At 33.2% G+C, this 21,579-nt stretch overlaps 2 protein-coding genes across 5 annotated transcripts; one reads left to right on the forward strand and one right to left on the reverse strand.

Moving 5' to 3' along the window:
- Positions 1 to 105: 105 nt before the first annotated feature.
- LOC145943649 (short transient receptor potential channel 5) lies at positions 106 to 6,800 on the forward strand. The gene is made up of 12 exons (XM_083051335.1): positions 106 to 153; positions 313 to 447; positions 2,698 to 3,035; positions 3,243 to 3,438; positions 3,664 to 3,840; positions 4,180 to 4,450; positions 4,936 to 5,041; positions 5,167 to 5,468; positions 5,599 to 5,850; positions 5,952 to 6,067; positions 6,249 to 6,407; positions 6,630 to 6,800. The coding sequence occupies exons 1-12, from the start codon at positions 106 to 108 to the stop codon at positions 6,798 to 6,800; spliced, it is 2,271 nt and encodes a 756-aa protein (XP_082907461.1).
- A 6,705-nt stretch (positions 6,801 to 13,505) lies between these two features.
- Positions 13,506 to 20,566, reverse strand: Bigmax (helix-loop-helix-leucine zipper transcription factor bigmax). Of its 4 annotated transcripts, none has more exons than XM_083051339.1 (8): positions 20,453 to 20,566; positions 20,057 to 20,178; positions 18,773 to 19,074; positions 18,464 to 18,515; positions 15,413 to 15,562; positions 14,934 to 15,313; positions 14,736 to 14,849; positions 13,508 to 14,646 (listed from the first exon to the last, which is right to left on the reverse strand). In XM_083051339.1, the coding sequence occupies exons 5-8, from the start codon at positions 15,549 to 15,551 to the stop codon at positions 14,590 to 14,592; spliced, it is 690 nt and encodes a 229-aa protein (XP_082907465.1). In that variant the 5' UTR covers positions 15,552 to 15,562; positions 18,464 to 18,515; positions 18,773 to 19,074; positions 20,057 to 20,178; positions 20,453 to 20,566; the 3' UTR covers positions 13,508 to 14,589. The 4 variants fall into 4 exon arrangements, with proteins under 4 accessions (XP_082907463.1, XP_082907465.1, XP_082907464.1 ...); XM_083051338.1 differs by having other exon boundaries at positions 20,050 to 20,178; XM_083051337.1 differs by lacking the exons at positions 18,464 to 18,515; positions 18,773 to 19,074; positions 20,057 to 20,178; positions 20,453 to 20,566 and adding an exon at positions 16,154 to 16,515 and having other exon boundaries at positions 13,506 to 14,646.
- Positions 20,567 to 21,579: the final 1,013 nt, after the last annotated feature.

Below are 21,579 nucleotides of genomic sequence, written 5' to 3' on the forward strand. Positions count from 1 at the left end.
TAAATTTTTTGAACTGTCCTATCTATATATGTAAGAAATAAATCTTGCTTTGTACATATAACATTGGCGTGAAGGCGATTGTTTGCAATTTCGTGATTATCCGTGATGACAGATAATGAAACCGTAGCCGGAACGGAAGACGAACTTGGAAATGTAAGTTTTTCTACAAACAGATTATGTCGGTAGCCCCGAATCTCTTACAAAGTAAACTGTTTGGTGTCTTCTATACATACACAAAAATATAGCAAGGAAAAATTGAAGATGCAATGTGTGTTATCCCACTAAATCTACTTAAAGGTTATTTGATTGCAGCCCGGCGTGTTATTTCCGCATTTGGAAGAACTCGAGAAAAGATTCTTCGAACTCGTCAGCGATGGAAATGTCGTCGAAGTGCGTCTATTCCTCGAGGATCATCCCGACTTCAATATAAACGCCACGAATTTTCAAGTACGCACACGAGTTCACAACTTTCTTCGCGCGATTCTAAAGAACTTGGGACAAACTTTCAATATTCAAGGGATAAAATACAAATTTATAATGTTGGAGTAAATTAAAAAAAAAAAGAAAAATTATACGCGCGCGTGAAGAATATGTAAAAACACATGTAAACTCATTTCCAGTTTTACAATTAACGCCGATTATCTCGGGTACCTTAACGACGATGGCAAATGCCGTTAGCGATTCGAGACGCTAAATTACACCTCGGTGGAATGCGTTTTCCATAAATTACGGTCCACCGGATTCATTCCGTTTCCCGTCCGTGATTCACATCGGGGGACAAATCGCGCGCGCTTTAAACTTGGTAGACTTTTAAACAGCTCGTAAAGATTCCCGAATTTATCTCTCCCATCACCTCGCTCTTCCCGTGATTCAACACTCGACACCGCCGCTTAACGGTGGATTTACCGAAACGATGATGCAGTAATTACTGCAATTATCTCAAAGAGAGATACGCTTTTGCATTTTCGGTGTCAATTTTATCAAATTCTTCTTTGAGATCAACCGCACGAGTGATTAATGTGATACGTTTTTCTAAATTCATACTTGTTTTTATTGTTTGAAGTCATTAATAAAAGAGAATCTCGAGAAAAATAAATTAGAATAGCTAAAGTGAAAGCTATATCACTCTCCCTAATAGCTTTACACGAGATACTGACGCGCTATCCCTCTATATATAACGAAACTTCCTTCGAAAATATTTCTATACAATTTTAAGTGAAGTTTTAAGTGAAGGAACTTAGATGATATATTATTCTCTTCAAAAGTAGGGAAACAAATTATAAGAAGAGAAGAGAGAGAAAACGGTGAGAACGAAGACGATGCAAAATTATCTCAAATCTTCAATTCGTAAAGAAACACGGTTACCCCCCGTGGAATGTTTCCTTCGTCTGTGTGTTCTTTCCTCTCTTTAGGGTTCCAGAAAAGCGGTCAAACTGTCGTTTGACTTTGAGACCGAAATGCCGAAGCGGCGCGTAGGAAGACAGCACGATAGAAAGAGAGAGAAAGAGAAGAAGCAATCCGGTGAAGGAAGAGAGCAGAACATAGAGAAAGAAACTGGGTGTCCTCGTATATCTCTGGCTATATTTCAGGGCCGTCTTTTTACAAGACAATGGTTTCAACCGGCCTGATAAAATTATTCAAATGATCCGCCCTGTAAATTCTATGGGAATCTCTTCTCGGCTCTTTGCGAGTTCTGTCACTACTGTATTCGCGTGCCTTCACTCATCGAAGATATCACTGCTCGTTTAATAAACACCTCTTGTGTATGCTACAGTTCAATTCTTTACAATGTAAATCCGAAAGAGAATTTCTTTAATAAAATTTATTATCAATAATTAATTTAAAATTAAAAAGTTTTAAATCACAAAGATAAAAGGATTAACTCATTGTGCTATTATGATCTCTTGTGTTCGATACATCACTAATCCAAAAATATTTTTGATACAAATCTCCGTTATTTCGTACCGTGCAATTTTTTTTTTCTTTTTTTCTTTATGTAGCTTTTCAAGTATTTTTTCACAGAAGAACAACCCATAAAAAATAAATGACAAACGAATATTTAATCGAACGTAAAATCTAGACGAGTCACGTGAAACATTAAGGACGGCAGCTGCCGATTGTCACGAAACGAGGGCTTTTTACCGAACATATATCACAAGGTATTATTGTCGTGTTTGGCGTGTGGATATACACGAATAACTCCCTGTTAACTCCCGGGGGCCTGTCGAAAAGCCAAAATATCAGTGAATATTGTGACTGGTGTCGACGACAACAATGGCGCCGGTCCATTGTTGGGGTCCGTCTCTGTAAACGTGCCGCAGATGGGTGACAAACGTCGTCGTTCCATTCTTCCTATAAAAAGGGATGAGGAAAAAAAGAAGAGCCGCGATAGTGTTCCGAAATCAAGTTTTCTCTTCACCGCGGCCAGGAATTTCAAAGAAGGAATTTGGGGAAAAATCTAAAAATTTCTTTAGAATGATTCAACCAACCACTGTGTCATAATTCTTTTAGGGTAGATCGCTATTTCCGTTCTATTATCGATAATTATGCAAACAGCGGAACGGAAAGTATAGTTGCTACTATATATGTTCAGCTATATATTTTATATTTGCGTGTGAGGTTTCATTTTTTTAAATTTATGAATTACAAATTTCTTTTGTCCATATATTATGTTAATGATAATTAATAATTTTTCAGGGTGTTAGCGCGCTCCATATCGCCGTCAATGAGAGAAACGTGACGATGGTCGAGTATCTATTGTCTCACCCGGACATCGATCCGACCGACACGCATCTACACGCGATCAGGGATAATCAAATAAGGATTACCGTGCTAATATTGAACAAGTTGAATGAATTGACGCCGGGGCTCGAGTACGCTGGTGTCACTCACAGCCCCGATTTCCCAGACGATACGATCCCTCTCGCTGTCGCGGCGCAATACGGACATTTCGAGATAATTGATATGCTCAGATTCCGACGTCACATTTTACAGAAACCCCATCCGCCTAGTTGCAACTGCGACAAAGTCTGCAAGTACGATCGCGGACCGTTTCTAGAGAGACAACATTCGCAAATTTAGCTTAGGACTTCCCAGCATTCACGTGCAGTTAATGTTATTGTTAGCTTAGGACTTTCTATTGACGTATAGTTAATTCATGAAGAACCGTAATTGTCGAATAATTATATAATTTACTCCATTTACATCTCATATATTTACTTTCGTTCTCTTTACTATCGTAGACCGGAAAGAGAGAGGAGTGATATCCTGACCATGGAGAAAATGAGATTATTTCTGTACAGCGCGGTATCGAATCCGGTATACATTTGTCAAACTGAAGAAGATCCGATCCTACGAGCGTTTGAATTATCTGCCGAACTCAGCAGGGAAGCTTCATTCGATAAAGAATTCTATCCCGATTATAAAGCCTTATCCAGAGTAAGTTGAAATCTTGTGGTATTTATTTATTGGATTATTTATTACTTATCGAAAAATAGATTGTCAATATAATTGCATGTAAAAGGTAATCGATAAGTAACAATGATAAAAAAAATTTGTTCATCGTTAATATATTTTTTAATAATATATCTGCAACGTATAGTATCGAGAGACACTGTGCTTAAGCACTACGATAAGTTAATAGCCTATCGTTTTGCGATAAAGGAGGTGTCCAATTTCGCGACGGACTTGATCGGATTCGCTCGTACAGCCGAAGAAGTCGAGTGTATATTAAAACAAATCGCTGGTTTCGGTCGTAGTTCTACTTTCGCATATCCAAGACTCTTACTGGCTCTGGATTACAAGCAAAAGACCTTCGTGGCTCATCCGAATGTACAGCAGGTACGACGAGATTGAAATTCAAATTATACTATGGAATCTCATTCGAAAAAATATTGTTATATAATTAGTACAGTAAATTAGAAAAAAATTAAATCCTCGAATAAAATAGAACAAAATAATTAAAAAATCATTTTAGTATCCTATAATTTTCATAAAATTTTTCTAAATCACATTATATAGAATTTATGTGATGGCAGAAAGCTTATATTAAAATTTATATTATCTGTCAAAAGATTGATCGATAGAATGACGAGCACTACGATGAGTTTCCACAGTTTAAGAAATTTTGTTATAAAATCATATCTCTCTCTCTCTCTCTCTCTCTCTCTCTCTTTTCAGATCGTTGAGAGTAAATGGATCGGTATCTGGCACGAATGGAAGGTCAGAAGCATGTGGTTGAAATGTCTATCGGTGATTCCGCAGATCGGCATGCTACCGTTCGTAGCCTTTATCGTATTGTTCGCACCAAACTCGAAACTGGCCAAATTTTACGAGATCCCGGTCAACAAGTTTCTCTCCTCCGTAGCGAATTACTTGATATTTCTCACGTTCGTATTTCTACAATCGCGCAGCGACAAAACCGAACAGCTTCGTGGACCACCCGATACCGGTGCACGTCTAACTCTTTCCCCTCCTTTCTCCCTTTCGCATAATGAAAATTAAACTTTAAATGTATTGCATACGTAACGTCACCGTCAACATAATATCAAATAGTATGCAAGTCATTTAAATGCGGCAATCCGATTCTGTGATAGTACATTGCTCCATTTTGAGACTTATCTAAGAATATTTTAATTTACAAATTATCCGGTTAGATAATCTCGAAATCATCTGAATAAAAAAATATATAAAATAAAATTAGTTATATCTTATGTAAACATTTACCATAATTTGAAATAGATATTATTTTGATGTAAGATAAAAATAATATATATCTGCATAAAAATAAAAAATGAAGCAATTATTTCATCTCGATAATTATCGAAATATTGTTATTTAGACAGAGAAAGCACTAGATATTATGTTAATGTGATGTTACGTATAGTGTATATAAATCTTTAGAGTCAAATATTTAAGTCGATTTTCTGTTTTTAGGATACGAATGGGTTCTTGCTATTTACATAATATCGTATACAGCTGCATTTATTCGACTCTGTATTGTGGATGGTCCAGTTAGATGCTTCAGGACGCGTACAAATTGGTAAGAGATAAAGGGACTGTTGTCCAATTATTATCGAGATAACAATCTCTCAAAAAATTCAAGTTTCATAAATTTATATAGTCTGATTAATATATATATTTTTTTCGATTGCGTATATAATGCAGGTACGAGCTAGTTATGCTCGTGCTGTTCATTCTGACGTTTCTCTTCTGGATAGTTGCCGCGTTGGACGTTAGAATGAACGGTCAACGTGATCTAGAAAGAAAGTACTGGCACAAGTACGATCCGACTTTGATAGCGGAGGGAATCTTTTGTATCGCGACGATCATGGCATTCTTTAAATTGTTGTTCATCTGTCAACTGGACTATAATCTTGGACCCTTGCAGCTTTCTCTGGTTAAAATGATCAGAGACGTTGGCCATTTTATCACGATATTCGGTATCATCGTTATGGCCTTCACAATCGGTAAGACGCACGATCGAGACGTATTTTATAAATATGCAAAATTCGGGAAAACTTTTTGCACGATTTAATACTTTTTTTCTCGAAATCCATCGTTTTATTTTAATCCGGATTTTGACATCTTTTCTTTAAGGACTGTGCCATCTCTATCAATATTATGACGGAATGGTACAAACCGATGACGAGTCGAAATTGAAGACGGAGCAGGAGAATTCCTTTGTCAATTTCAAATCCACCCTGAAGACTCTCTTCTGGGCTGTCTTTTGCATGAGCCCGGTGGAAAGCGCCGACGTGATTATCGAGAATCTTCCGGGTGAAAGGGAATCGGAGACAATAATTAATCAGCATAGCTTTACCGAATTCATCGGTTATTTCGCTTTTGCTGGTAAGTATATTAAGCTGTTTTGTCAATAAGCATCGGCGTTGATAAGCATAAAAAAAACTGACTTATCGCTGTTAATAAACTACTTTGATCAAATCTGTTAGGTTTCCAATTCATTTCGGTGATAGTTGTTTTAAATATGCTAATCGCGTGTATGGCGAATACCTTCACCAAAGTGACGGATAACGTTAACGTGGAATGGATCTTTGGCCGAACTGAGGTAAGAAAATTCTTGAAACATTTTCCTCTTCGGTTAAATGGATTTCTTCGCTTTCAAGCTTAAAGTGAAAAATGTAATAAATGAGAGAGAAAAGCAAAATGATAAATGGCCGATGGAAAGGGGAAGATATCTGCTGAATGTTTCAATATCACGTGAACGAATATCGTTCTATTTTTTTCAGGCTTACGTCGATTTCATGCTCACGACAACACTTCCACCACCGTTCTGTATCTTCTCGATATTCACGGGGCTGCGACCGGTGGTCGAATATATAAAAATACTGTTTAAGCCGCCGCCCGGCAAACGAGCACGATGGGACTTTGTGAATTGTTGCTATATAGTCAGTATATGCCCTCGCTTCAATATTGACCTAACGTTTCGTGTTATTAAACCAAATATCAATTATCGTATTTCCAACACGAAGAGCTTAGCGTCCTACATTTCGTGTCGAGGAATTTATTTATTTATTTTTCCCGTAGCAGTTTATTTCGAAATTTTTTTTTAATATCTATATAATATCACGATCTACGATCAAAGCGAAAACATGTATAATATGCCGTAGGAAGATCTGGAAGAGAAGAAAGACGAGCGATTCGCAGAAGTTATGACGCAACTAGTGCAACGATACCTTCGTCAATACGAAAGGAGAGTAGAGGAAACGGATGTGCAAAAACTAAGGAAAGAATTGATCGAATTCAGTAATATTCTGAGAGAAGCTCTTAGTCCGTCTTAGATGCTTCAGCACACATATCCTGTGATCGATTATTAATTTTTTAATCCTTTACAACGGCATAACTCGTAACAAAAACTCAATTTCTGTAATAAAGAGTAGTAGTCCTTATCTTTTAGAAAATAAGAAATATTTTATCAGATTCTTTTTTCTCTGCCTCTTTCTCTCTCTCTTTTTTTGTGAATTGAAAACAGATAAACAGATATACAGATAAGAAGGATATTTCGCTGTATATTTAAAGTTATAGGAATCTAGCAAATCTAGAAAAATTGAATATTTTTTAACATCATATAAAATTTTTATTTGAATAAATAGACAATACTTTCTCTATGAAAAAAAAAACCACTATCGTTCTACTGTTTCAATATTTGTCTATTTGTTTAAAAAATATCTTATTTATAAATTTGCTAGATTCCTACAATCTTTTAAACGGCTCTGTTAGATATTCAAATGCGATAAAAATTCATGTTTCTTTAAAACATTATTCCGCGGGAAAAGGAGAAAATAAGTATACGTTGTGAACGTTGCATACAAAAGCAATTTTCCGAGCAAGAGATTGTTAAATTTAATGCGATTTCCGCTGCGTCGGATGCTAAAGATTCTAGCGATCAAGAAAAGGAGGTCGCGCAACTATCGATTCGTTGTAACAAATCGAGCTTACGATTCATGAATTATTCTTATGGGGGAATTTTTCTCCTTGTCCTTAATAATAAACGCGGATCGAAAGGAAAGGTTTTTTTATACCGGGAACGTGCGTACACCCGTGTCATATATTTGTGATCTCGTTACGAATTCGCCGCGTATCCCGGCAGCTATCGTTAATAATTTGCGAGCGACAATGCGTAATATGGCAATGCGATTTATACGCTCCGTGCGTCGGACACAACTATAACGAAGCGTATTCTTTCTATCGTGCGCGTGTGCGTGCACGTGTACGGGTTTGCGCATATGATACAGCTGCCGTTAATAGTTAATAGCCGTAATTGTTCAGCAATTTGTGCATCTTGCGTCTCTATCGTGTAATCTTCTTTTTTACAAGTTTCCTTATCTTTTAAAAAATTTATTCATGAATCCTAACAAGATCTTAAAAAATCTTTTCAATTCTCCAGAATATTGAACGTTTGTAAGAATTTTTTTCGCTGTTTCAATGTGTGAAACAATTCTCATTCTCGAGGTCTATCTTTTATTAAATTAATATAGCGCCCTATATACTGCGTAACTAGCAATTTTCTTTCGTTTCTCCTGATTCTCCGATCATATAATTCAAATTCCAATCTCAGCCTTCTTATATTCTCTGGAGACACATTTAATTTCATCCGAGAGAAATTCAATGCTATACTGAGGAAAGACGCTATACGGTGAAAGCACAAGCCGAAAATTGCGGCAAGAGGGAGAAACCACTCCGTTAAACGAGTGACAGGTGATATTCGCCGATAGAGAACCTCGTCGACGAATCGTGAAAGATAAAGAGAACCCGCAACATAGCTAACAACGTTATCGTGCCGAGGAAATTGAAGCAGCAAGTTTCGGAAATTTCAGTATAGCCCTAGTTAATGTGAAAAACTATGATAACAAATACAACATGACTTAATAACGGAATATTGATTATTCATTTATGTTACGTTGAAATAATTAAAGTATTTTATTTATTTTTTATTTTATTAATTATTCAATAATTGTATTTTATTTAATTAATTTTATATTCATTGCTCTAAAATACGCAAATGCTATTTTAAGAAAGCATCACTCTCATAAATAATTACTTTTCCATACAATTTATTTTCAGATAAATAAAAAATTAATCTCGCGTAAGATTAAGTTTATCATCTTCTTCAAAAAATCTGAAAAAGATGACAGATGACGATTTTCTTTATGTTCAGTCATTCGCATTCGAATTTTCATCTTATTGAAAAAATTATACATATGATATATGATATATAGATATGAGAGCTGATTAAATCCCCAAATATGCGGAAAGAGGACAGGAAAGAACAACAATTGCGCGATTATAATCGATTTATACTCAAGATATTGTAAAGATGGAAAAGTGCAATTAAATATTTCTTACGTCGAAAATAAAAATTTTTTAGATTTCTATATTATGCGGGGTATGGAACGACAAGAGGAATGCGAGTGGGAGAAGAGCAGCAGGAGCTTTCTGGAGGATGCGCATCACGATGGACCGTTCGCTGTGACAGTTTGCACGCGACTCTTGCGCTGTAAACAGCGGCGTAATGGGAGGGAGGAATTTTCCTCTACGTATATCATTAAAAAAAAAAAATTGGTTTTCCTTCCTCACGTCGCTCGACTCACGGTGATTTGTCAATGACAGGAGGACTCCAATAACGGAATGATCTGTCAATGACAGGACTCCAATAATGGAATATGATCTGTCAAACCTAATTATTTCCAATTTATAAAATACATCAAGATTTTCCAATTGTTTTCAATATCAAACATTATTTTGTAGTTTGTACATTTTGCGATGGATGTGAAAAAAGACTGGTTTTTTAAGAGAAGATGATTGATTTACCCGGCTACTGTGATTGTGTGATAAAAACGTAAAGTGACCATCGAGACGAGATTTCGGAAATGATTACTGGAGCTCAATGGTTTTTATTCTGATCACATAGTGGCATCATGAATCCGACGAATCTTATCTGGACGCGGATTATTCAACATCGAGCCAATTTCTATAAAAGTAGATCGCTGTATCCGTATCCGCGGGGAGAGATCAGTATGACGATGAGACACTTTGAAATATCGAAGGACGAAGGAGGACGCTAGCATTCAATTTGCCGCGGGGTGAACGAGAGCGAGACGAAGCTCGACGATGCGCATAAAATCGGATATTCTGTGTCCGCAAACCGTGCTAAAAGGGGATAAAGAAGAATCGCACGCGCAAGAACCCTCCGATATCATAATAATGTAGGTGAGAGAAAAATCACAGGGAAATTCTATCTTTCTCTTATGTATACATTAATATGTATAAACGTGTATATAAGTCGTTACTTGGATAAGAATTATGTCAAGAGCTGTTTATGTTTATTCCAAGCGTGCCTTATTTTATATAAAGGCACATTAAAAGCAGGGATTCATTAGTATATTCCCCGATAAATATAAAGCTATTATAGAATATCACGTTCCGTGTAGCAATTTTTCCTAGTACTCGATCAATCTTCGTAAGGTATAACTCGGATTAAATGTAGGGTGACTGTATAATCTATAGCCCCATGAAAACAACATGGAAGATAAAAAAATATCTAAAAATGTCTAGTTGATTTACATCTAACATTTATTATATGTGACATTTGTATTTTAAAAATAATATTAAAAATAGAATATTTATCTCAAATGTGTATTATAACGTGATATATTTCAAACACCAATTAGAGGAAATTGATATTAGAAGGGAGTGAAACAACAAATTAAATATTTTTAAAGAAGCAACTCGAGTCTGAAAACATCGGGAAAAGACAGAAACGTATAGTATATTATTGTTTATATCATCAAACGTCATATAGAACTTTCAAGAATAAGAGAAATGTATACATTCAAGAGACATCTCTCTGTGTGCTAGCTATCTCTCTCTCTCTCTCTCTCTCTTTCTCTTGATATATAAATTTTTTTATCTATGTATGTGTAAATTACTTTTTTACTCTTCCTTCATGCGTCCTATTTACATTATATTATGCATTCATATAATATTTTGTTCAAAACATATATTATTATAGACATTTCTCATAAAGTATGCAAAAATCGCATATATGTAGGATATGTTTAATGCACATTTTATATTGTTTGGTATTGTTTGGTATTGTTTTTGAGTAAAATATCATAGTATACTTTTACATATAAATTATTATACATATATAAGAACATGACGCACGCGAGACAATAAAAAGAGGAAAAGAAAGAGCCATTTAACGATGTTTTTATTATCTTTTAAAAGGATGAAAAGATTCTACGAGGGAAGATTCATAGGAAGAAAACGATGAGCCGGAAATAAACCGGAGTTCTCGCAAACGTAATGTCTCCTGCATAAAAAATTCTGCCTCTCATGACGTATAAGGATGTCGATTCTCATTGCACAATTTTCGAAAAAAACTCTTACATATCGAAAATATAAGAGAATGTAAGAAAATATTTATAGCGTTCAGTTTAACATCATTTTCTTTAAGTATAGAAAGATTATAATTACAAGAATTTTATCTAAAAAAAAAGAATCTCATATACACTCTCGGACAAAAAAAAAGCATATGTATATATATATATATATATAGACAGTAACAAAAACTACATAAATAATATAATATATCAAGAAAATTTTGATTGCACACACACACACACACACCAAATATTTTCCAAAAGCCTCTAATTATAACATTATTATAGAATCATTAAACGACAATTCTCTTTTTCATCAATTGTGCGTCCCTGTTAAAACTCGCGCGTCGTTATTGTTATCGAATTAGAAGGGCATGTTTATTGACGCAGAGATATATCGTCATTTCCCATCCTCCGGTTCTGTAACCCTTCGTTAATTTTACGCAAATGATCACAATTAATGATACGAAATAATGATCACAAATAATGTTACGCATCAATAAACACGAATTAATTAGATAAATCAAATAAAGCGATAGGAAACGTGTCATTACGATAAACGGTCGTTATGCTATTTGAGAGAAATGGTACACAGCGCAAAACGATTAACCATTGTGCGAAATCCGTCCTTTGTGCGAGGTGCAATTATTCTTATATATTTTCCAATATCGACGTGATATTCTCGAATAATAAGAATAAAAAATAAACCGAATGCTGCAGTATCACAGAAACTCAAATGAAAGGCACATTTTTCGCGCAACGTATAATAATTTCATTAAAAATAATTTCCGAAAAAAAAAGCGATATATATATCAATATGTATTCTCTCTCTCGTTTCGCCTCAATTCTTTTGCGCTTCATTAAGAACAGAAAGTCTGGTCTAGCAATTTATAAATTTCGCGCATAGTTCACGTTCGTATTTTTATATAGCAGCGTCTTTTTACATCGCGTGACGTTTTTTAACCCAAGAATACCATCGCGCATACACCGACGACTCGTCGTAAAATTCTCCGAGAGATGAGACCAATGATACCGCTTTCGGCAAGCATCTAGTATTATTCAAATAAAAAAATATGATCTCCCTAACATATCGCGCGGCATTTATCCTAGTCTCTCGTCCAAGACTTCCGCATTTTTTTTTTTTCGCTTATATAACAAGAACTTTTATAGATAGAGTCCTTTTTTTAGGACATTCTCTATTATGCGTCTCTTTCCTCACGCGCGGAGAGATCTGGCTCTTTATCGATTTTACTTTACTATATAGGAAGAGACGTGACGAAGAGAGAATACCTTCCGGAAAATCATAGAAGAGAGTTAATATGTGAATAATCATTCAATCGAGTGAGAATATCTCGCCACGTCGCGAAATATCCTATGTAAAAAAAAAAGAATACAAGCACGTCGAACGATGTACGTATTGAATCTGAATTAGTTATCCATAGAGAATAAAATGGGCAAATAATGAAAAGAGAATGTTGGAAAATACAATCAAACGAAATACAAGCGAAATTAATTAAGTTCAACGATTAATTTTACGCAGTCATTTCTACGTACTATATTTGATATTACGGAAAACGCGTGGCGTCGCATTTCATGCGACTTTTTCGATTAATTCACGTTCGGCGAAAGCCAGTTAAAATTTCTGAATTCTAACAAGAATTACGCGAGATATAATTTAAAAAATAGAATCTTATAAAAAATTAATTACGGCGCTATTCGTTCGAGATGTTATCATCACCGACTAAGCTGATCCGTAACGAATAAAAATATAAGATTATTTGAGGGCAAAATAAATGAAAGAGCTGGTAATCGCTTATTTTAGCGACTCATGCAAAACCGAATATTTTTCTACACACTAACGAATTTCCGAATAATTTATTATATTTGGATTAATCTAATTGGCCAGATCCAATTTTTCTTATGCATTTTTAATTATAAATCCTAAACCGACGAAATTCAGTGAATCCTTTTCATTGCGTTCATGTATAACAAATACAAATACAAATCGATCAAATTTACTAGAATCAAAAAAAAATTAAAATTTGTCACATGAATTTCTGTTACAGCATTTAGCAGCGTTAAATCCGCGTTTGAGATACAAAATGGACGACACAATTTCTATCTTTCTGGTCGTCATTCTCGCGATCAGCGGTTTGACGATGATGTCCGCGCTGCTCGCCTGCTACGCTTGCATCTTTCGCGATTTGTGCTGTCGGCCAGGAGGCAGATCTAAAAGGCGACGTCAACAAAATCCCCAGCAAGAAATCGATAATCCCAACATAGCTAGATTAAATACGATTCCGTTGAACGATATCACACAGGGAGAAAGTATGCCCACGGAATCAGAAAAGATTTAAACGAAAGATTACGAAAGATTTAAGGACACTTTCTTTGCAGCAATAATTGCATTACAAAAGTAATGCAAAATGCAGAATTTCAAACCATGATAAATGAAAATGAGATAATATTGTGAGAAGATAATATTTATATGTGTATAAAATATTTCCAATAAATCTCCAATATACTTTTAAGAGAAATATTACTTAAAATATATACATATATAGGAGTTAGGGAATAATGTTAAATGTAACTTGAAATTCGGCTGCGCATACATTCGTTCATTGTAAATATATATTATAAATCTGTTATATACATAATCAGATATACATACATACGTACACACATATATACACCATATGCCATTTATTTATCGCAAAGTGTATGCAATAAAAGATCTAATAAAAATGTTCAATAGTATATGATCATTGATAACAATCTTGTATCATATCTGTATATTTACATCTACTAATTATATATAAAATAAATTTTAATTGTATTTTTCTTACGCATATTATATATATGTAACATATGTAACGTGTGCGCATCTCTTCTATGGTAACTTTATATGTAATTGGTATAAAGATCTCATCATATTATAAATTATAAAACTTTGATTTGTACAAGCTTTAAGAGATATCTGTTAGTGCGTTTATTTTACACAAAACTTAAAAAAAAATAAAGATATAAAAAGCAAAAAAAAGATTAAACAAAGTAATTTATATAAATACAATGTGTTTCAAAATTAATTATCTCTGTTACTTATAAATTATGAATCACCTTGTATGTATAAAAAAAAAAAAAAATAAAAAAAACCAACCAACAATATTTTTAATATAAAATTAAAAAATTCTGTGTCTGTACGCGCGCACGTATTCGAATGTATAAATGTCGAAAAATGTTAGAAAAATTAATAATTGGTTCTATTACGCAACAAATCTGCTCGCTGAAAAATGCAAAGTGCATTTAGAGATCGCACAGTTTTGAAAACTTTGTTAACAATGTATGGAACATACATTTACACCTAAATTTATATATGTATTATCTAGATATATTAACTAAATAGTAAAAAAAAATTTGCATTAATAACGAGGTTGCAGCGAGAAAATCACCAATGTTTCTCATTCCATTTTTAGTATAATAATTCGAATATTTCAATCTCGCTTATGTTAGATTATTAAGCCTCCACTATCATTAATCAAATAGAAAAAATAAGACACATGTAAATTTGTTTCATAATCTTGAAATAATTTTTAGATATTAATGTATATTTCAATAGCTATACGGAGCTAATGAATTCTTCAGAGAGATTGTATGCAATATATATCTTTCTTGAAGATATATTTGACTAGTTAATCTGACTGTTGAGTTGCTGCAGTACAGAAAGTACTACTTCACGTAGAGTCTAAGGAAATAATAATTCACTAATCAATTTTTTACATCTTAGAGAAATATGTCAAATGTAGGATAGTTATAAGAAATATAGTTGTTTACCTGAGGTTTACAATGCTCCTCCAACCAACTGAACACACATCCGGATAATTCCGCAAAGTTAGCTACAGAAACGTTATTAAACGTTTGGAAAAGGCGATCCATTATTGCCTGAAACTGCAACAAACAATACATATTATGTAGGATAGGCGATTAATAATTGCAATTTAGTAAAATAAAAGTATATGTATATAATATTACCACTTGAAACTTCATTTCGTCTGAAACACGCATTTCTGCGTGTCCTGGTTGTGTCTGATGCGCTTTGACGATCTGTTCATAATTAGCTTGCATAATGCGTAACGCAACAACTTCTTTCCTCAGCCCGTTACGTTCTTCCTCTTGCTTCTTCTTTTGTTGCAGTAAAAACTGTATGTAATCGATGGATTTTTGAAGCACCGTAGCCTTGGAGATCTTATAACCTGATGAATCTGTATGTTGACAAGAGGGAACCAAGTCTTGAAGGGAATCATAACCCTTCTTGATAGCGTCTCTTCTCTTCTGCTCAGCTTGAGTATGGGCTTCCCTTCTGCGCTCTTTGTAGCTTATAGTAGAATTTTTGTTATCGCTGTCCTCATCCTCTGAAAATTGTATTTTCTTATCAATTTTCTATTGTCTAATCTATTATTAAGCATTCTTAATCAATATGGAAAAAAACACCAGTATAGAAAATTTCTTACCTGTATTATGAGCTGATGAAGATGGCGTGTTCACTGATCCTGTGCTACTACAACGAGAAAAAGTATATTTCTCCGTAGGACTAGATGGTTCCAGCTTCATGTCACTATCTGATCCTACATTACCACTACTAGCGCGCATAGTCAAGCCAGCTGTTTTCAAAAAGAAGTGCAATATATACTTTTAACTTTAAATGATTGAACTTTATATTTCAATATGGTTTTAATCAAATCTTTTGTACAAGTGCTTCTTGAAAAATAAAAGATTGACAAAATTACAGAATTTGAAGATGTTAGAAGCAGCATTTACACAATTATCTTATTTAAAAAAAAAAATGAATGGAATAAATCCAAGTGGACCAGTAGAATCAACTGGATGGAAAAACATGACAAAAAGTGATTTACATTACTGACAATGAGCTTTAGAGATTCATCTGCCTAAGCTAAGACGATATCAGCAGTGGCTTATCAGCACTTTGCGATAGCGACTGCTATTCGCAGATAACGATGCTGTGGTTCACAAAATCAAATCTCCTCAATAAGAATATGCGCAATTAGAAACTAACTTTTTGTTTTCCATTTGCTGCATTTTACATTCTTTAAATCTCTCTCTTCTTTCTTTTTCTTCAAATTTTCTGTATATTTGTCTCATCTTAGACCTGTTTTTTTTCCTTTACATTCTTTTTACTATTCTGAAAATTTTCTTTTTTTCTATTTCTCATCTTAAAATATCCGAGTATTTACCCATTTCATTAAATGCACAGAAAATAACATCCTAGCAATTAAGAAAAACAGATTTCTATATATGTATAATGCAAATCTTAGCAAATAAATCATCGATAATTAACAATCAACATTCTGCCAAAACAGTCACATGGTCGGCTGCGCGGATTTTCAGACGCGCATAACAGACTTTGCATCCCCTCCACATGGAAATAATAATTGTATTCGCAAAAGACACAACACTTTGCGAGAAGCGAACGTTTCTTAAATATGAATGATACGATCAACAAGAGTATCTCGACATGTTCAACAATCGTTCGCTCCAATTTTTCCCAATCATTGCTCCCAAATGTAGAAAGTTTGATTATAATAGATTCTCGGAAAAAATGACAGAAAAAATGACATATATCTATTGTTATTATTTTTTTTTTCATACTTACAATTTTCGTATCCATCTTTATGCAATGAATCCGCCATTGTGCATATATCAGTAGATTATTTTACACCAAAAGAACGAGAAATCAAATCGCGCACAGTTTAAGAAACAATTGCGGCTCTGATAAAGCGATCTCAAGTCAAAATATTCCAACATCGGATTAGATTTATTCGTGTATTATATTAGGAAGAAAGTGTCAAGGTAAATGTCGAGAGCCACGCCGAATTTTCCGGCCAAACACAACACCGTAAACAATTTCAACGTATTTGTCACGAAATTATATACTTTTGCTTCGTCTTCGCCATCTTTTCTCACAGAGATACAATAAAATTCCCTCTATTCTGTCTCTCTCGTTATTCTTGACTCTCCGCTTCTAAATCAGCTGTGCGGCCTCGTACGCCGCACATACTACGTAACCACGTGATCGAAAATGAGTGAAAGAACGGAAAGAACGCAATGATGTTCCGTCTTGCGCATGCGCCGTTAAAATAGAATGAGAACCCATTCCATCTAATCAAGAGATCATATTGCAGAGAGAGAATAGTGGAAAAATCAATCATTCCAGAATAGAGAAATTCGATTGTAAAAATATTTGTGATTAATAGAGTTGTTTTTTGTCTACGTTATATACTTTCTCTATATATTAAAATAGAGAAATAAAATATATATTAAATATTCGATGGGAAAAAATTTATATACACAAAAACAATACCAACAAAATTTGTTCGCTTATTATTATAATTATGCGCAATGTTAATGTTTATGTCATATCCTACATTATATACCGAATAAAAAAATATTTTGCATAAAATATCTTCTCCTTATATTCTATATATACACTTTGTGAAAAGAAATCTTTCATATTCTTTTTGTATATCGATATATACATACATATATATATATATATATATATATATATATGTGTGTGTATAAAAAATTCAATTACATACATAATGTAAGAATTATATATACACGCAAATTAATAAAGAGATAAAAATATATATACAACGGGTAAGAAAACAATATCCGATCGAATAGAGATGAATTGATATAAACAACTTTATAATGATGTTTCTCATCATCATTTGTTAAAATAATATGAGTGACAAAGAGAGAGCAGAGAGAGATAATTGATAATATTCAATCAGAGATGCGATAAAAATGCGTTTTAAAACATTAAACATTTCCGATACATTTTCAGACTTTAATTTTCTTTCTTATTTTTTAATTAGACAAAAATATGCATAATAATATGAAGTTCATTGCGAATCAGGCATAGTTACTATATATATTAAATCTTTATATAGTTATAAATTTTCAAACAACTAAATCTAAATGTTATTTATCTTCCAGTGTTATTTATCGTTATTATTATTTAAAAAAAAGGAACTCCTTGATAATCCATTTATATATAATATGTATTATTGAAACGCGATCTTATAGAATGTTAAATATATTATTAAATATTTTAATCACAATAAAATATCCATGATGAAATATATCTTTTATAATTTATATTTCAATTTTAAAATAACTTTGCTTTAAGACAAATTATCAATTAATATGAATGAATGGACTACAAAAAATAATAAAACTGGTACATTATAATAATAAATTATTATATTTATATAATTATTTATATAATTTATAATTACACATACGGTTAATAATCATTAATGTGTTCTTTATAAAATGAATTAGATCAATATATGATGTATATATTCTAAAATGTATTACTTTTTTAAACAGAAATTTTTATCCTAATCTGTTGTAAATCCATTCATTCATTTGAGGTAACGGAACTATCTACAGTCTACAGTCTACAATCTACAATCTAATTTCTATAATCTAATTTTTACAAAACCGTTACCTCGTGATAAAATAAATTCACTCACCAATCGATGCAATAACAGCGAAGTTGAGTCACTGCATCGAAGCTGCGTTGATCTGTAATACACAAATAGAATTAATTATAACAGCGTTCAAAATAATTAAATAATTTCTAAAAATTACTTCAACAAATATATAATTAAATAATTTAAAAAATTTTTTAAAGACTTGTTTTTATTATAAACCTTTATATAGAAGCTTTAATATGTCAAAAGTATTTTTTTTTAATTCTCTTGTGTTTAAACCATTTAAATATAGGAATAAAATTTAAGTATACACGGTTTATAACAAATATACAAATAATAAATATTTACCTCAAGGTTGCTCCGCCGGTGCCCGATGCCTTCTAGGCCTGCTCCTCCTCTCAGGTTGATCAGGATTGTCCATTATCAAAGTCCTTCACATGCGCGATACTTTAAACACTCCCGCACTAAAACGCCCGACATTTTTAGACGACACTCCCGCACTTAAGCGCGTTACATTTTGCACGGCATTTGAATGTCTTACGATTATAGCTGCTTGCGTCGAAATCCAAATCAATTCAATATTTCTATTTTAATATAATTCTCCTCTCTCCTCTCTATTTCACTGCTATTTCTTCGTGGCACTCGATCACCTGCGAAAACAATTCATTACAACAATTAAAATTAATAACAATTATGCGCGCCCGTACTAATTACCCTCAAATACAATTAATAAGCACACAACATTTTTAGCACGGCATTTTCGACTTGGCGACGCGCACTTGGTTATGGTGGTAAAATAATGCGGGGAAAGCGCGCGAAACTCGATACTCGCGGTCTCTTGTGATGTCTCTGGATACTAGAAGGGCCATTTCGATCAACTCTGATTAACTTTAATCGACGATTAAACTATATATCTTTGTCTCTTTTTAAGAACGTAAAAGAAGCAAAGAGACAAAGATATAGTTTAATCGTCGATTAAAAAGGTTAATCAAAAGTTGGTCCAAGTGGCCCTAACCTCGCATGCACGCCAGCAGAGATTAACAACAATAAATCATCGATGATCGCACAATCACTGTATTTATACGCTACGCGGTCGAAAATTATTAAAATATGATTTCAATACACGACAAATGATGATTATAAATATATATATATCACGAGACGACGATTTATATAAATTCGTATCGCGTCGATATACTTTTACTCAAGTGACTAAAATACGTGAAATATTTTCTTCGACAACCAGCCATCGCTGCGATATATTTGACCACTTAATCTAATATCTAATTAAATAACTGCATGGAGATTCATGCACTAATCACTTGTATACTATGATTGTGATATTTTTCATGATCACGTCAAAACTAATGCAGCACCGCGCTGTTAATTGTGTACCATGTACATACTTATTGCTCGACTGTCGCCGCACAACAATGATAACCTATATATATATATCTATATATATACGACGGAGCGCGTCGTGTCGTTACCTGTCTGTTCGAGTGTCGCCGCGCGAATGACGACAATGCGAGCGCGCATAAACAATAATGATATGCCATACGGCTCGCTCGATGCCGTATTTTTATGCTACGCAAAGATTATTAAAATATAATATCAATTATTACCTCTCACCTCTCACCCAAATGCCGTTGTGATTCTCGTGGACTCATCGTCTGGCGCTCGCGATATTTCGATATGGCGTTATATCGATATATGACGTATGTCGACGCAAACTTCATGTTGATATAACTAACCTGTCGTATCAATAAATTAAAGACGTAACAAGCAATTCGAAAATATAATATATCGTATGCACACTCCATTTTGAATGCGTAATTCTACGAGTATTATTATTAATAAACGTTCGATATATTACGTTTTTAATGATTTGGAATTATATTTTCTCTCGATATTTTCGCATCGATATCTACTTCACGCACGAAATATCTCGAGCAAAAACTTATCATCTCGATACACTTACGAGTATTTAATTCTACAAGTTAAATAATTATGCAAAATGATACTCACTAATCACTCGTCAGAGATGAGACTGATTCTCTAATACTTTTAACAATCGCTTCTCGAAAATGAATGCGTAAAACACGGAGCGCGTCGCGTCGCTGCCTACCTGTTCGAGTGTCGCCGTGCAAATGATAATAATGTGGCCACGCGTAAATAATATATAGAATATAATATGTACAATACTGAATGTCATATTTATTTCCACCGTAGAATGTATTATATAAAATAAATGTATGCTAAATATTCTCTTTCATTTCTTATAAATTAATTATATGATATTAATTAATATAAATTAATTTTTATTTGTACTTTGTGCACTTCGCGATGACTTTTAGCACCAAAAATGAAATTGCTTCGTACTTTTCGCTGAATCTCGCATGCGAATGAGTACAGACGTGTCAAATCGTGTAATAAATAATCGTGCAGAGAAACTAAATAAACTTTCGAATTAATTGCGGCGATAATAAAAGCTGTGTCTTACCGGTAATGATGAATAAATAAAAAGAATATAGATGCGTTCAAAAATCTCTTGAAAAAAAGGAGTGAAGATTCCTTCATCCTGATTGGTTAATTAAAAATTGTTCTATCCTACAGGTAAGAATTTCGAACGCATCATATATTGCGTCACGAATGACGTATGTTTTGCCGCGTAAATTTAATTTAGCTTATAAATTTTTACGAGAGAAATATATGATTTTATACACGTGAATTTAAAAAAAATGTTATAAATTAAAAATATAAATCTGAGAAACTATTAATATATTTTTGTTAAAATATATATTAAATAACAGAGAAAGAGGAAAAGAAGGTTGATACTATTAGTTTTATTTCTTATCTCCATTGTGTATCCTGCTTTTTCTTTTTCTCTTAAAATCAAATAAGGACTTCTCATTTTAAATATACGAAAATGTCTTTGAATCTAAACTAATAATAATATAAATTTCATATTTCCTAAAATTGAGAAAAAAGCATCCATCTTCATTAATTTGTACACAATTTAAATATTTATCTCTCAATTTTATAAATATTTTTTGATATATAAAATAGCAAAATAAAATAATTACAAATAAATATAATCACATCTCTCTCATATGTTTGAAGAAAATTATCATTACTTTATTTTCTCTTTTTAA

The sequence above is a fragment of the Prenolepis imparis genome, unplaced genomic scaffold, assembly GCF_030444845.1.
Source record: "Prenolepis imparis isolate NDT839.2.m4 unplaced genomic scaffold, iyPreImpa1.0 SCAF_12, whole genome shotgun sequence".
NCBI lineage: Eukaryota > Metazoa > Arthropoda > Insecta > Hymenoptera > Formicidae > Prenolepis > Prenolepis imparis.

Bases quoted from the DNA above. Each gene is read 5' to 3' on its own strand.
- LOC145943649 (XM_083051335.1), top strand. From the start codon at position 106: ATGACAGATAATGAAACCGTAGCCGGAACGGAAGACGAACTTGGAAAT. The intron at 154-312 runs GTAAGTTTTTCT...ATTTGATTGCAG, and splicing joins CGGAAGACGAACTTGGAAAT to CCCGGCGTGTTATTTCCGCA. The intron at 3,036-3,242 runs GTACGATCGCGG...TTACTATCGTAG, and splicing joins AACTGCGACAAAGTCTGCAA to ACCGGAAAGAGAGAGGAGTG.
- Bigmax (XM_083051336.1), bottom strand. From the start codon at position 16,609: ATGGCGGATTCATTGCATAAAGATGGATACGAAAATT. The intron at 15,314-15,412 runs GTAAGAAATTTT...TACAATTTTCAG, and splicing joins TTCATCAGCTCATAATACAG to AGGATGAGGACAGCGATAAC. The intron at 14,647-14,735 runs GTAAACAACTAT...TTATTTCCTTAG, and splicing joins AGGAGCATTGTAAACCTCAG to ACTCTACGTGAAGTAGTACT.